At 45.3% G+C, this 17,084-nt stretch overlaps 1 protein-coding gene across 1 annotated transcript; it reads right to left on the reverse strand.

Moving 5' to 3' along the window:
• Nucleotides 1-707: 707 nt before the first annotated feature.
• Nucleotides 708-9,217, reverse strand: VBP1 (VHL binding protein 1). The gene is made up of 6 exons (XM_072124324.1): nucleotides 9,064-9,217; nucleotides 6,548-6,672; nucleotides 6,402-6,468; nucleotides 4,841-4,939; nucleotides 3,961-4,099; nucleotides 708-1,648 (listed from the first exon to the last, which is right to left on the reverse strand). The coding sequence occupies exons 1-6, from the start codon at nucleotides 9,139-9,141 to the stop codon at nucleotides 1,578-1,580; spliced, it is 579 nt and encodes a 192-aa protein (XP_071980425.1). The 5' UTR covers nucleotides 9,142-9,217; the 3' UTR covers nucleotides 708-1,577.
• Between the last annotated feature and the right edge of the window lie 7,867 nt (nucleotides 9,218-17,084).

Here is a 17,084-nt window from a genome sequence, read left to right on the forward strand (position 1 = left end):
AGAGAAAAAAAAAAAAAAGTTTGGGATTGGATAACTGCAGCTCACGTTTCAAATTATGTCTGTTTGAAAGACTTGTGTTTGGTGTCAAATTAAAATGGGTCCTATGAGAAGATAGACAGGGTGATCTAAAATGACACTCGGCCCTCAGACTCATATCGGAAAAATATGACTTCTAATTTTCCCTTAACTTTAGAGAATAGTTTAGGTAAAGTTTAATATAAAAGAGGAAACAGACAAGTCAAACACTACTTGAGGGTGCTAATAGTTTAAAGGGAACCTGTCACCAGGAACCTCATTTTACTCAGTTTTTTGCCTCCATCTTTGTGCTCCTGTACAGCTCGTCCTTCCCCACTGATGTCAGATCACCAGGCTGTGACCTCTGAAGGAGCAGGAGGGAGGAACTGTACAGGAGCACAAAGGTAGGGGCCAAAAAACTGAGAAGTGAGTAGCACGGACAAGTCACCTGTTTTTTTAAATGCATCCAAACCAAAGCCCAACCCCAACCCCTGGGACTACACAGAGGATTCTGTCAGGGTGCAAGGTGAGTTATTACACAATTATAGAGAGGCATTTTTGCACTGCTGGTGCAATTAGCTTCTACAACCTGTGTTTAGGGGTTTTAATACTAATATATATATATACTATAAACTAGATTACCCACAGTGTATAATGTGATAATACAGGATAAATGATCACAAAACAAAACGTACATTTGCAACAAGTTCTTTTTATCATTTTGGCTAAAATACAAAGACGTTGCCAATGGATGTGTGTACATAAAGACAAATGGTGGAGGACTTGACTTAGGATTTAGCCTAAGTAACAAAGCTGCACAGCAAAATGTGGAACAAGCAGGTTCTGGGGCTGATGAGGAAGGGCCTGGGAGGTGGATATCTGACAAAGATTTTCTTTCTAAAGCCTTGTAACACTTACGAGGCATAATTAAAGGCAAGCCTAGTATTCACAGAGCGGTCTAGCTAAAACACAACAGCGACTCTGTACAAGAAGTCTATATACACTTCACCATAGTTCAGTGCTTGTGAACATAACTTGTTACATAAAAAATAACCAAATTATAAGCTGTCCTGGGCAGCCATCTACAGAGGACATCACTACATCTAGTTAAAACTACTTGTCTCCCATGTCCACATTAAATATGGTTTCTATCATCACACTAGAAAAGAAATCAAATCATACAAGGCCTGTGTTGTAACAAAAAGATTAAAGTCAAGCGAACCAGACGGCACTTTGTGGATTTATTAGTGCTCTACGAGTGTATAGTAAACAACGTGTGTGGATACTGTGCTGCAAAAAAAACCTAATTTTACTATCAAACCTAATCCAAGAAGTGGCCATAATAGCAGTTGATACCCTGGTCTTTTTAGAGCTCCATACACCAAGGATCATGCATGTAATGGGATCATAGGAATAAATAAGGGGGGAGGGGACAAAAAGTGTCTGCTTCAAGGGAGAGTGACTGGGAGGGCAAGGACAGGTCCACAGTTACACGTCCATCCCGTGTGCCCAAATGAAAATCTAAAACAATCGGCGCCTGGAAATATTTAAAAGAGGCACAGCTATGCTTTGTTTTTAGAGACGTCGTCCTTGTTTCTTCTTTTTACATCCCAGTTATAAACCCTAGCCATATCTGGAAAAGCGTTAAAGAAATAACATCAAAAATTAGCAACATACAACTTTAGAATCTAAAAAAGGAAAAAGTGATGAAAAGACAGAACTGCTGGATGCCTGTATTCAATAACACAGTGACATTATACACACACATCGGACAATCTAGAGAAAGTACAAAAGTACTCGGCAAACTTACTAAGCAGCCTAATGAAGCAACACTGCCCATGTATAACTGGAACTCTGACATCAGTGACATCAGTGAATGGAGCAGTAAATCAGCACAAACTATGCTTGTTTTATGTGAACAAAGATGTAGTAGAAAAGGGACATCATTATGATTTTCTTCTTGCATTGCACAATTATGCAAAGAAGCTTATTACACCTGCAGTGAAAATACGCCTTTTTGCATTACAATATAAGTGTGTGTTATAACTTATTCTTGCACCCTGAAAAAATCCTGGGGTAGTCACAGGGGCTGGACTTTGGCTTGGATGCATTTCAAAAAACAACATGTTGCTTGTCTGTGTTACTCACTCCTCAGATCTTAGCCCCCCACCTTTGTGCTCCTTTACCGCTCCACCTCCTGCTCCTTCTCAGAGGTCACAGCCTAATCAGCCTGACAGCAGTGTGGGAAGGGACAAGCTGTACAGGAGCACAAAGATGGAGGCAGCCTGCAGCTCAGACAAGTCACATGTTTTTTGAAATGCATCCAAACCAAACCCCAGCCCCTGTGACTACCCCAGGATTTTGTCAGGGTGCAAGAGTAAGTTAATTTTGCAGAACAAGAGGACAACAAAAACACTAGACAGGGTTAACTTTTTTTTTACAGAACATTGCCTAAGTCAAAGATAATGTACCCATATTCGAGAGTCATTAAAATATAAATTTTATTTTGTTTAAATTAAAAAATTCTTAAATAGTTTGAAGTGAAAAGAGTTTATTCACTTCAAACAATTTAAGAATTTTTTAATTTAAACAAAATAAAATTTATATTTTAATGACACTCGAATATGGGTACATTATCTTTGCCTTAGGCAATGTTCTGTAACAAGAGTAAGTTAAAACACACATTTATATTGTAATGCAAATGATTGTAAAAGCCCATGACACCTGCAGTGCAAAAATGCCTCTCTGCCTTTTCTAATCTGTCTTCAGTGAAAATGAGGTCCCTGGTGACAGGTTCCCTTTAAGCTCACATTTACTTGATTGTTCCTTTAACACATTGTGGAAAAATGCAACAATGTATAAAGTAAGCCTATAGGCGCATTCAAATAACAGTGGCAAGTGAATCACACCCACCTTCCCAAAGCCCCCGAGGCTCATTAGCATAATTGTTAAAGTTGGCCATGAATAACAAATATAAGAAGATTACCAATGTCACGGTGCCGGGATCTATGAGTTAGTGTCCCTGGTTTATCGTGCTGGCTTTTGATGGTAGATTTTCTTCAAGACAAGGTCTAAGACACTTACAGTTTTGTACTTAAAGGAAACCTACCACTTGTAGTGGCAGGTTTCTGATGGAAATACCGGGCACCAGCTCAGGGTGAGCTGGTCCCGGAGCTTATTTTCGTTAGTGTTTTAAACCGCGGTATCGCGGTTTAAAACACTTTTTAAACTTTATAGCCGGCGCAGGCAGGTACGCACTCGGCGCTTACCATGCGCGCGGCTCTCATTCACTTCCTATGTAGCCGCGCGCACGGTAAGCGCCGAGCGTGTACCTGCCCGCGGTTTAAAACACTAACGAAAATAAGCTCCGGCACCAGCTCACCCTGAGCTGGTGCCCGGTATTTCCATCAGAAACCTGCCACTACAAGTGGTAGGTTTCCTTTAACACTTTCCTAATCTCTTTTTACTAACTGGCAGACACTGTGTGGGGAATTTATACCTCCCGTATATTTGGGTGCTTTCTCCGCCAGGTCAGACTTGTTTAAACCAGGTGTGACCTGGCAGAGACTTCAACTATAGTCTATAGTAAATGTGGCGGTGAGAGCTGGCTGACATGGAGAAAATGATGCGCCTCCCCTGACCAGTGTCATGACCACTCTTTCCATACCTTTAACTCCTTGTCCCACAGCTACAGGTCACGGCATGGTGCTCACATCCTTGGCAGGAACATCTGTTTAGCTACCTGAAATGACTTTGCTTTCAAAGGTCCTGGTGAAAACCTGGATCAATTATTGTAATATCCTGACAACCTCTCTACCACATTTTTATGTATGCATCTCCAACCTCAAGCAATATAATCTGCTAATAACAAACAATTTGAACAGCCACATATATATATTTAGGAGATCCACAAAAGAACCCATGGTAACACCTTGAAAAGGATACTGACTTCAGTGGTGGTGAACTGGTCCCGCAAGAAGTCGAGGTCCTCCGCTGTCGAGTTAAGGTTTCTTGTGGCTGTAGACAAGTTCTTCTCCAGTAAAGCTTGGGCTTCATCAATATCGTACTCAAGCATTACATTGGCCTAGGAAAAAAATACGAAACTGAGAATTGAGACTATAATATTCTTGTGACACCAGTGACCTACATGACTGCGTCCACCCCTCTGTGTATTTCTCACTGCTTAGTTTTATGATGAAAATGAGATTTTACAGGGTGCCTAGTGTACGCAGTCAGGTTATCACACATTGATAGCCAACCATTAATATTCTGGTAAAACCCCATCAATGGACATACTGCATCCATCTCACTAAAACCTATGTCCTAGCCTACATTTCACATGGTTTTCAAAGAGATAACCACAGGATTCTGCGTTTCCCTTTTACAAGTCATGTCCTATATATATATGTAAGTGGATCCTTCCAGAGGAGGCACACACTAATAAGTCAGTGAGCTTGGTTTACAATCCTTGATCCTGGTTGTAGATGTCCTTTAATTTAAATGCCCTCCCTCAGCCCAACAGCTGAACAATTCCCCCGAAGTGCTGATACATTAAAGGGGTTCTCCGGTGACAAAGATAGCCCTCACTATACCTCATCTCCCCACACTTATCACTTTACTAATTCAGTGTCATTAAATCTTCTGCCCCTTTTCATGAAATCAAAGTCATTCCTGTGCACTGCCAGATCCTGCTACACTTACAGTTTATATGGAAACTACCTGTATACTGTCTCTGCTCTCTGGTCTGACATGTGCAGTCAGCTCCTTGTTCCCTGCTGGGGGTGTGTGGCTGCACGTTCCTCTGTATGAAGAAACGGTTACTCACCCCAAGCCACAGGCAGACTTTGTCCGTTGGTGGTACTGATGCTTTACAATACAGATTATCAGCCAGCAAAAACCTTGTTTCCATTGGATCAGTAGTTCCCTACAAAAAAAGATTTATTATTTACAGGTAAGTGTTTTCTTAAAAAAAGATCCAAATGGCAGGAGTGTAAAAGGAATGTAAAATAAAAACCATGTTTCATAGATTAAAACCACACAATGACAAGATTCTTATATGTACTCAGTGAATTAAAAAATGTATTACTAGGTTATCCTGTTATTAACAATACAGCATTTCACAGATATAATTCCAATCTGTTCATCAGTCCTGCCGTTTACAATTTTCGTTGTCCCTGGATACGACCATAAACTCCTGATTATGGTTGGGCAGATTCCTCGAATGTATAGCTTCTCTTGTACTGCAGAGGGAGGGGCAGGAGGCAGAGAGCGCTACGGACAGAAGGGCTGACTGTGTTTTATCGATTAGGTGAGGCAGCAGAGCTGAGTGTGTCATTATGTCTTATATCCATCTCATGACTCTGATCTGTGTGATCTTTTTCTATGTATCAGATACTAGGGAATCATCAGAAGCTAAATAAAAGTGTAGATAAACCTGTACCCTGATAACCTAAGCACATTGTCTGCACACAGTGATCATGATGTCTCTCCTTGGAGACTTCACACGCACACTGCTGAATCTTACACTGACCATCACTGAGTGATAGGACCAAAAACAGTAAAACAGTAAAATTGCAAAGTAAGGGGGTTAAAATGATCTTAAATTGTGTACATTTGAGAACTTTCTTAAACTGGTCAAACCCTTTAAGCTGCGATTTTCTGTGATGTACAGCTGCTGCACATCACATTTAGAGTTATACATTACAGCAGACACATGAACTACAGGTTACAGTATAGAGATATTACCTAGTACAGTGGTGGCAAACCTATGGCACGGGTGCCAGAGGTGGCACTCTGAGCCCTTTCTGTGGGCACTCAGGCCAACCAGAGAGGACTCGTGTATCTTCCTGCAGTTCCAGACAGCCCAGGACTTGCTGTACACAGAGCTATTTTCAAGTGACAGTGCTATCTGGAACTACTGGAGATTGGGAAGGTGTGGACAGATCATTGTAGCTCATGCTCCAGCACTGACAATTCCTCCTGTTTATGGGACCCTGGAGGGAAGCTACAATGATCCTTCAAATTTCTTCTACTTTCTGCTTTATCAGGGTGCTGGTATAAATGAAAGCTGTGACAGAGCAGGGAGTGTAAATCACGAAGTAAATTTCTATGTTGGCGCTTTCCACTAAATAAGTGGGTCTTGGTTGTAATTTGGCACTCGGGCATTAAAAGGTTCGCCATCACTGACCTAGGAGAGGCCACTCAGTTTTAATCAGTAATTTTCTATGGCCTCCTATAGAGGAACTTGTAATATGAGGTCCTCACAGAAACCACAACCAAAAAAAGAAATAGTTTTAGCAGGGAAATCAGAATCACAAAACAATTAGCTGATTTTTTAAAAATATGCTATGTCCTAGAAACTAGAGAGAGACACACACAAAACATACCTTTTTCTTCTGCATATGCTTTAAAATTTCTAACGTCTGTTTGATTTCTGGGATCTGACCTTTCAGCCTACAAAAGACAAATTCAGTAGTGATTTCTGGTGTTACTATGAATTATGTCCATGGCTGTATCACACATGAACACTCACCGTCTCTTCTTTTGAGAGAGATTTAACTCCATAAACTTGTATTTCTGATATTGTTCATCTAGCCTCTTGAGTACAACATCCGCTGTCTCATTGCCGGGTTTCTTCATAAAGGATTCCACATCTTCCTACAGGAAATAACACACAGCGTTAAAATTGTGAAACTGCAGGTAAAAAAGCAAAAATCTTGCCTTCCTTCAGGAATCCAGTGTTGCCTCTCTGACATGCAATCACGAGCCATTATGCCAGTAAACAGTCATTATGGTCACATGTAATACACATGCATCAAAGTCTGGTACAACCGAAGGAGAGGCAGTATGGGAGTACAGGTAAGCAAGTGTACAAAACTAATGTCCCTCTAAGTTTTTTTTCTTCCATAAGGAGTCTCCCTGACCATATGTCCCACAGAAGGGGTTCACAGAAGTTCACACTACCGTTCCTTACCGCCGTTAAAAAAAAAAAAAGTAAAGAAGGGAAGTTTAATGGAGTTTACTGTACAAATTAAAAATTCCATTGACCTGGAGCAGGACTTTTCCTTTGCAAATAGCTGCCAAGCTGACCATAACAGATGACATAAAATTTACATTGATGTCAACGGGATCTTTAATAGATACGTTAAATAAGCCTAACTTGACACGTACCACGTAGTAGCTGCTCTTTTGAACACTTGCCATACAATACCACATGTCAGCAGTACAGAAACTGATCATAAGGTGTTTCAGTGCTCAGACAATGGCTAATCACTGTCTAGTCCTGACTTATGCAATAGATTGTGAAAAGGGGACAACTCTATGAGCATCTGTTACATGTAGCAGGACAGTGAGTGGTCATGTGCCCTCTTCTGGGCCAGATTTTGACACTTCCTGTGAGGTCTCATCCATGGCTCTGAACAGATGTCCCCATGGTGTAGAGAAGCTGAGAAGGCAGAGGTATCAGACTGCTTCTGCCTGAACACACCACATACTGAGCAGTTATGGAAGGGGGGAGAAGGGGGGGGGAGAGGCATGACCGCTCTCTGTCCTGTGCTCATATGCTATATATCAAATGCATCATGTAGCAGGGAGGAAAAGATGGAGGATGTAAAGCGCCCGAGATGTAGGGAGGGTGTGCTAGCTGGGAAACCACACTGCAGATCAGCATTGTGTGGGTAGAAAAATGCCTCACTTAGGCTACATTCACACGAACGTATGGTGGACGTATATACGAGCGCCATGTATATTCTTATGGAGAGGGGGCTGGGGTGAGCTGCGCTCATCCCCTGCTCCTCTCCGGAGCACCGAGGTATGCCCGCCGTACTACGGTACAGTGGGCATACATCTTGTGAATGTAGCCTTAGGGTGGTTTCACATTGGCTTTTTTTTTTTCCACTGTAGCTATTCTGGCTAAGGACGCATACAGATTGGTTCAGTAAGACATCAGTGAAAAATCACGGAAGCCAGGAAGAGAAAACCTTTTTAAATGGGCCTTTTCACACTTTTTGTTGCACTTCAACATTGGATCAGTGGGAAAAAACCGAACAGGTTCTTAACTGACCAGTGAAGAAAAAAAAAAATTATATGTGAAAAAGCCCATTGAAAAGAATGATTCAGTAAGACATTAGAGAAGCCAGGAAGAGTCCAAACAACTAAAGCGAGTCCACCCAGAGACTGTGTAGTGAATTGTGGACTGACCACAGATCAGCAGAGATTTATGGGGAAAATGGTCCAGTCCTCAGCATTGTGTTCACTCTGTGAAATTTGGCCACCGCACAATACATTATACACGGACTGACCACTATTGTCTGTAACGTCCCTTATTCTCAGTCCTGCCGTCTCTGCTGGAGTATTTTATTTAGAAGCAAAAAGAAAGGGCTTACTACACACAGCCGTCTCCACAAGTCTCAGCCTGTGGACATGGAACCAGGGGACAGGTTCAGATTTAATTTTCTGATTGATGACATGGAAAACCCCTGCAAAGTTTTACTCTTCTGATTCTCTGATGTCAGACTGGGCATGAGAAGAAGGTTAGCACACACAGTGTCCGGCCTTATGGACAATACTCTTATGTCACAAGGACAATGTCCCCTCCATAATTTTATCTCCCATGGTCAGACTACACACAGCAGTTCTAGAAGAGAAACCCTGCCCCACGCGCTACTACTGCCAGCTGCTACATCTGTCTAGGGAATATGACGCGAGACAGATCCACAAGTCCAGCTTTGGTCCAGACTGGGAGATGCAGCCCCGCACCTATACGCAGTGTCTGGTGCTGGGAGGGTGCAGAGCGCCCTGTACTCGGGTGCTGCGCCCATTCTCCAGTACAGAGGGCTGCAGGCCCATAGGAATGAATGGAGCAGGGGTCAGCCGTGCAGCGGTGACAGTGACACGAGGGGCAGCACAGGGTCTCCCAGTAACAGGCGTCACACTGCCCGGCAGACACAGGGCGGACCCCCACCCACAGCAGCCACGGGCGCTCCCATGTAAGGAGACCAGCGCCCCGCCGCCTCACAGCCGCCGCCCGCAGACAGACCGCGCTCCTACCACAAACACGGCCTCCGGGATGCCCAGGTGCACGTTCTTTATAGCAGTCACACCACCGCCTTCATTGGCCGCCGCCATCTTGGAAGTTGTACGTGCCCTGCGTCAACGTGCTTTATTACAACGACGACGTTCGAGTCTAAGCCCCGCCCCTGTCAGACGCGGATTGTGTGAGAAGCGTTGGCTGGTCACCATGGAGACTGGAGCGGAGTGAGACGCGTCGGGTGTTGTCGGTTCGCCATGTTCTAGCCGTGTATGGAGGGATCTGTGTGATTGTATAGACCAACATTGCCACCATACAACGTGCTGCCGCAGTCACTTTATAGGGAGCCAATAACGCATGCGCATCACTTTAAAGGGACGTTTCAGGGAGATTTTGGATGATAAACCACCCGCTCCCAATACAGAGCACAGTGCCCTACACATGGCTGTACTGTTCTAAGCTGTAATTATACTCACAGATCAATTCTTGTTGTTGGTGACTAGTGCAACACCCCTGCCAACGTATAGGCGAGGGAGGAGTTGGGAAGAAGGCCCTCTGCCTGTCGGGATCCATATAGTGAGTCTGATCAACTCACCCATGGGATAATGCATGGATATCTCAGGTAATAGCTGCTGTAGATCCTGCATGGGCAGGCAATAGTTAAATAGTGACCAGGGGAGAACATAAAACCCCTGGGCAGTGGGAACACAGGCCTTCTGCTCTTGTTCTGTACCACCAAGTCTCTCAGCACATGGACTGAGTGAAGAGAGAGACAGTGTCAGTGCAGCTTCAGTGCTGACACATAACCCAATCCCAGGACCAGAGTCAGTAGACTCCAATCCAGAGCTGCAGCTTCCACAGTTTGGACACAGCTCCATCCAAATGATCTCAGCCTGCATCTACTATCAGGCTTGTGCACTGTTCCTGAGGACCACTCTACACGACCTCTCCAGTACCAGAATTTGCTGTTAACCGGGCCCGTTGCCTGCTGTTTGAGGTTCAATAAAGAACTGTGAGTTAATTTACACAACATTGCCTCTGTCAGATCCCTGGATACGGCTGTCTACCACCACAGGCTTCCCCATCCATTACCCAGGGACATATATTACGGACACTAAGGGGTTGCCCCAGGGAGAACCAGTACATCAGCCTCTCCCTCCATATTTCTTGCACACAATACCTGCTGGAGACCTGCCAGGCTGTAGGACAACCTTCCGGTCCCCATACCAAGCACCGTGACCATAGTGGCCTAGTCCACAACCGCCAGCCACTCTGGTATTCTGGGCCCTGACTCTGGGCACTGCTCACCCCCGCCCCTCTCCATAGGGATAAATGCCGCACGGCGCCGTATTACGGGAAAAGATAGGAAATGTCCTATCTTTTTCCCGGGTACGGAGCGGTACCGCTCCCGTACCATGCTGTGAGCCCGTAAAAGTGTATGGGGCACGTATATCAGCCGTATATACGTCCCCCATACATGTGTGTGAATGCAGCCTAACTGTGTCCAATCATCGCTGCGAAAACATCTTATTATATTACAGTGTACTGTGACTGTAGCTCCATGTATGGCTGTGTACTGCACCTGTAGCTCCATGTATGGCTGTGTACTGTGGCTGTAGCTCCATGTATGGCAGAGTACTGTGGCTGTAGCTCCATGTATGGCTGTGTACTGCACCTGTAGCTCCATGTATGGCTGTGTACTGTGACTGTAGCTCCATGTATGGCTGTGTACTGCGGCTGTAGCTCCATGTATGGCTGTGTACTGCGGCTGTAGCTCCATGTATGGCTGTGTACTGCGGCTGTAGCTCCATGTATGGCTGTGTACTGCGGCTGTAGCTCCATGTATGGCTGTGTACTGCGGCTGTAGCTCCATGTATGGCTGTGTACTGCGGCTGTAGCTCCATGTATGACTGTGTACTGCGGCTGTAGCTCCATGTATGGCTGTGTACTGTGGCTGTAGTTCCATGTATGGCTGTGTACTGTGGCTGTAGCTCCATGTATGGCTGTGTACTGTGGCTGTAGCTCCATGTATGGCAGAGTACTGTGGCTGTAGCTCCATGTATGGCTGTATACTGCACCTGTAGCTCCATGTATGGCTGTGTACTGTGGCTGTAGCTCCATGTATGGCTGTGTACTGCGGCTGTAGCTCCATGTATGGCTGTGTACTGTGGCTGTAGCTCCATGTATGGCTGTATACTGCACCTGTAGCTCCATGTATGGCTGTGTACTGTGGCTGTAGCTCCATGTATGGCTGTGTACTGTACCTGTAGCTCCATGTATGGCTGTGTACTGCGCCTGTAGCTCCGTTTATGGCTGTGTACTGCGCCTGTAGCTCCATGTATGGCTGTGTACTGTGGCTGTAGCTCCATGTATGGCTGTGTACTGCGGCTGTATCTCCATGTATGGCAGAGTACTGCTGCTGTAGCTCCATGTATGGCTGTGTACTGTGGCTGTAGCTCCGTGTATGGCTGTGTACTGTGGCTGTAGCTCCGTGTATGGCTGTGTACTGCGGCTGTAGCTCCATGTATGGCTGTGTACTGCGGCTGTATCTCCATGTATGGCAGAGTACTGTGGCTGTAGCTCCATGTATGGCTGTGTACTGTGGCTGTAGCTCCATGTATGGCTGTGTACTGCAGCTGTAGCTCCATGTATGGCTGTGTACTGCGGCTGTAGCTCCATGTATGGCTGTGTACTGTGGCTGTAGCTCCATGTATGGCTGTGTACTGCGGCTGTAGCTCCATGTATGGCTGTGTACTGCGGCTGTAGCTCCATGTATGGCTGTGTACTGCGGCTGTAGCTCCATGTATGGCTGTGTACTGCGGCTGTAGCTCCATGTATGGCTGTGTACTGCGGCTGTAGCTCCATGTATGGCTGTGTACTGCGGCTGTAGCTCCATGTATGGCTGTGTACTGCGGCTGTAGCTCCATGTATGGCTGTGTACTGTGGCTGTAGCTCCATGTATGGCTGTGTACTGCGGCTGTATCTCCATGTATGGCAGAGTACTGCTGCTGTAGCTCCGTGTATGGCTGTGTACTGTGGCTGTAGCTCCGTGTATGGCTGTGTACTGTGGCTGTAGCTCCGTGTATGGCTGTGTACTGTGACTGTAGCTCCATGTATAGCTGTGTACTGCACCTGTAGCTCCATGTATGGCTGTGTACTGCACCTGTAGCTCCATGTATGGCTGTGTACTGCACCTGTAGCTCCATGTATGGCTGTGTACTGTGACTGTAGCTCCATGTATGGCTGTGTACTGCGGCTGTAGCTCCATGTATGGCTGTGTACTGCGGCTGTAGCTCCATGTATGGCTGTGTACTGCGGCTGTAGCTCCATGTATTGCTGTGTACTGCGGCTGTAGCTCCATGTATGGCTGTGTACTGCGGCTGTAGCTCCATGTATGGCTGTGTACTGCGGCTGTAGCTCCATGTATGGCTGTGTACTGTGGCTGTAGCTCCGTGTGTGGCTGTGTACTGTGGCTGTAGCTCCGGGTATGGCTGTGTACTGCGGCTGTATCTCCATGTATGGCAGAGTACTGCGGCTGTATCTCCATGTATGGCAGAGTACTGTGGCTGTAGCTCCATGTATGGCTGTGTACTGTGGCTGTAGCTCCATGTATGGCTGTGTACTGCAGCTGTAGCTCCATGTATGGCTGTGTACTGCAGCTGTAGCTCCATGTATGGCTGTGTACTGCGGCTGTATCTCCATGTATGGCTGTGTACTGCACCTGTAGCTCCATGTATGGCTGTGTACTGCGGCTGTAGCTCCGTGTATGGCTGTGTACTGCGGCTGTAGCTCCGTGTATGGCTGTGTACTGCGGCTGTCGCTCTTTAAGTAAAAGTTTTATTTTCTCCGAAAATAACATACACAACACGGGAGAAATGCTGAAGCATTGTGAGTTTAGGGGTTATACCCAGTCCCTCCAGTAGCCAGTATAGAGACAGGCCCCCCCCCCACCTCAGTATAGACACAGGGCCTCACCCTCCACCCCATGATAGAGACAGGGCCTCACCCCCCACCTCAGGATAGAAATAGGGCGTCACCCCCCACCCCAGGATAGAAATAGCCCCCCCCACCCCAGTATAGACAGACACACACAGAGGGCCTTACCAAGTGCAGCAGCCGAAACACGCCATCTCAAGTGCCGGCAAGGATGCAGTAACCGCAGGAGTAGGCACCGGGGCCGCGCAGACGCCGGCGTGTAGTGAACAAGCAGGAAGCGGGATGCCGGGGCCGCGCAGGTATCAGAGCGTCGGAGACTAGCAGGCAGCGGAGCGCCAGGGCCGCGCAGGCAACTTTCATGAGACTGGGGAGATGGTACGCGTGCCCTCTCTGGTACGCGTGCCATAGGTTCGCCACCACTGCCCTAGGTTATACAGATAAATTCTCCCTACATGTTTCACATAGCTGATCAATTTTTTGATAGCTACAGGGCCCCTTAATTATCAGAACCTTATGGCCCAAAGAACAGGGACTAGTGGTGGGACCCAAAATGGATATTAAATAGGGCATGGCACGTTTACAGTCTGGTGACACTGCTTTGCCCCTGTGTTTTAGTCACAAAAGAGTGACGAAATACGTAGGGAGCGTTTATGTTTATTACATCCTTTGCCTGCTAGAAGAAGCCATGAGGGAGGATGTAATGGTGGCAGAAGAGGAAGAACAGGTGCCAGACCAGTCCACACAAGGCTCGCAGGGGGGTTACTGCACTGAACAGTTTTAGTTGACACACAAAGCAGCTCACTGTAGCATGGATGGGGAGATGCAGAGGAGACCTCAACGGCAGCAAGAGGAGGAAGTCCCCAACGCAGCAGGAGCATCATCACAACCTCGGGAGGGAGAGTTGGCATGGCCAGAATGTGGAACACCATGTTCAATTCTCCTTAATCTCCGCCACCAATGGATACAGCACATAGTACCAGGAGGCAGACTGGTGAAAGCTTGCCCTCTATGCCTTGCAGGTGCAGCCCTGCAACTACTGTGCTGTCAGAGTGCGTGTTCAGCACCGCTGGTGGTGGTGTCATCACCAAGGAGAGGATCCATCTCTCTTCAAGCAATGTGGACATTCTAACATTTATTAAGATGAACAAAGCATGGATCCCATGTACCACGCTTTTGCCAATGTCTGAATAAGTTCTGCATTCTCGAACATCACTTTCCAATTTCTCGATCCTGGATTAATAAAACTTCAAATTCAAACATTTTTAAAATCTGCCTTCGAATAACTGGGAATGAACTGCCAGAGCATTTTTCACTTTCAGTAAAAGAAAGGGTTTGTGGTTTCCTATTGCTTCTTCTAAGGAAGAGAGAATAACTAGCTGGGTCTGAAAACCCAGAGCACATTTATCCATAAGAAAGGGGATATGGTTTTTCCATTGCTACTTAAATCCTTAATACAAATAACTGGGTCTGAACACCCAGAGCGCCTCTCACCAATAACATATTTTTATTTTTTATTACAACTTTTACTACTTTCTTTTTTTAATGTTTTGTTATTAATTGAATAACATACGAATGGCAGGTAATAAAACATGACGATTTATTGCAATGTAAGGGCAACAATTTTTAGTTTATAGGGTTCTATGGGAACCTGTCACTAGCTGGATTTGTGAAAATGTGCTCACAAGTTCCTTTTGTATTTCACCATCTCCAGGGGGCAGAGGTCGCACTAACATTTTTCCCAAAGGGTAAAAATACTCCTCTTATATTTTTGAGGAGTATTTTTAGCCAAGGAGGAGTATGAAAATTTCGGTAATGCATATAACTAAATAATATATAATAGCCGTATATAATGTTAACAGACGCTATCTATATATATTATATATATATGTATATAAAAAAATCATCTGTTTCTGCACACGCGCCCAGCACACACGCGCCCAGCACACACTCACCACACACATACACAGAGTGCAGTGTATCCCCGGCCGCGGCTCACACTCACACGGCACTTCTCTCAGGTCCCACCAGGATCACCTAACCGCTGGCCGCTGCTGCGGGCATTGAGAGCTGGAGCAACAGCATCGCGGCCCACATGTGTCCCCTGGGGTCGGCGCTCACAAATCCCACACATTTCCGCATCCTGCTGAGCGGCCCGGCCTGCGCGCGACACGGAATAATTGCCAAGCGTATCTTTACGCATGGCAATTATTTTGGGGGGTAATGGCGCCTCATCACGCGTCTATGACACGTGGTGAGGCGTTACTGCGACCTCTGCCAGGGGGCATATATCATGGGTTTTATTTCTCATGAAGGCATATTATTAACAAAATATTTTTTGTATCTGATGGAATAGATGGTATTTTAGAAGCAGGATATATATTGTAGATTAGATTGCAGGATGGATATGTTATATTAGACAAACACTTAGGACCTGGGTGTATATTGTACATAATATTGGAAACTCATAGAAGCAAGCTTTATATTTGATGGTACGTACTCAGGAGAGAATTGTTCATATGATTGGAAGCTCTTAGGAGCAGATTGTTTCTTCTTTATTAGATTGTAAGCTCTTCAGAGCAGGGTGTATATGTCCCTTTTATACAGCATAGGGTTCTGAACCTTTAAAGGACATCTACCACCAGGATGAAGGAATGTAAATAGAGCACAGTTACATACTGGTGTGTGTCACCTCTGGCAGGATCTGCCTTTGTTTTAGCCTCTTATGTGTTAGTTTTTAAGGCTTTGAGAAATTATTCAAATAAACTTGGAGGTCATATGCATAATTTTTTAAAGCCAACTTATCTTAAAAACAAGGGCATGAGAAGCTAAAAGAAGAGCGGATCCTGCAAGAGGAAGCACACCTGTATGTTAGTGTGCTTAGTTTACAATCCTTGATCCTGGTGGTAGATGTCCATTAAGTACCCACATAAATATAACAATATGCAAGGCAGGTGGGAACCACTGAAGATATCCTATCATCACTTCAACAGTCATAAAGGAATCCTCTTCCTCCATGAGGTGTGACTTACTTTTCCTCCCACTGGATCTTTGGAAAGGGAGATCATCATCTCAGTAAGTGGTGAACACAGCGGGTTCTCTAATCCCCATGGGGCCTAATTTTTGAAGCAATCTCTCCTTCAGTAGTGACCATAAAGAGAATATTGGCTGCTAGTCAACAGTCTAGAGCAATGGTTCTCAACCTGTGGGTCGCGACCCCGACAAGGGTCGAACGACCAAAACACAGGGGTCGCCTAAAGCCATCGGAGCCACGATTTTATTGCATTTTTTGGCACAAATACAATATTCTTGTACATGGTTTGGGGTCACCGCAACATGAGGAACTGTATTGCAGGGTCACAGCATTAGAAAGGTTGAGAACCACTGGTCTAGAGGATCCAGCATATAATAAAATCAGGTGACAGGTCCTCTTTAACCTTGATTTTACACTTTTTTTTTTGTACCAGAGGCAGAAACCTAAACAGTGAATTAAATCCGTCTAAAAAAATCTCAAAAGGTTCAAAAAGAAAAAACTCCTTAAAAAGTGCATCAGACATGTTCAGCTCTCTACAATTTATGATTGGCGCAGGCTCAAGATAAACAGAGATTTCAATGAGATTATTTCCCACACATCCAGGGTGTAACAGCCACAAAGTGAAACAGAGAGAATGAGAACAATGTGTTAGATGCAGAGGCCGCCCACACTGTGCGCTTATAACTAGATCTTTAGGTAGCAGCAAATGTGGCAACCAAATTATAGTTGGAGAGAGAGAGAAAAATATTCTAACACAATACAACCACATCAAAACTTGTGTCTAACCTTTCATAACCATTGGGTGGGAGCCGGAGGCATAGCTGCTGGGCAATGCAAAATCTGGTGAAGGGCCTGAAACTGAATGCACTGTGTATAATACTAATCTAGTTGTAAGGGGAAGACAACTTATGGCCCCCAAAGCTTCTGGTCCTGTGTTACGCCACATATACTTTGCCTCAAGTTACTCCTCTCTTGTGTGTGGTATTTATCCATAAGTTGTTACATGGAAGATCATAAAAGGGGATAAAATGCAAAAGGTAACAAAGTGAGGAGTTGCGCTTTGTCCTCATAATG

This window comes from Engystomops pustulosus, chromosome 9 (assembly GCF_040894005.1).
Source record: "Engystomops pustulosus chromosome 9, aEngPut4.maternal, whole genome shotgun sequence".
In the NCBI taxonomy this organism is placed as follows: domain Eukaryota; kingdom Metazoa; phylum Chordata; class Amphibia; order Anura; family Leptodactylidae; genus Engystomops; species Engystomops pustulosus.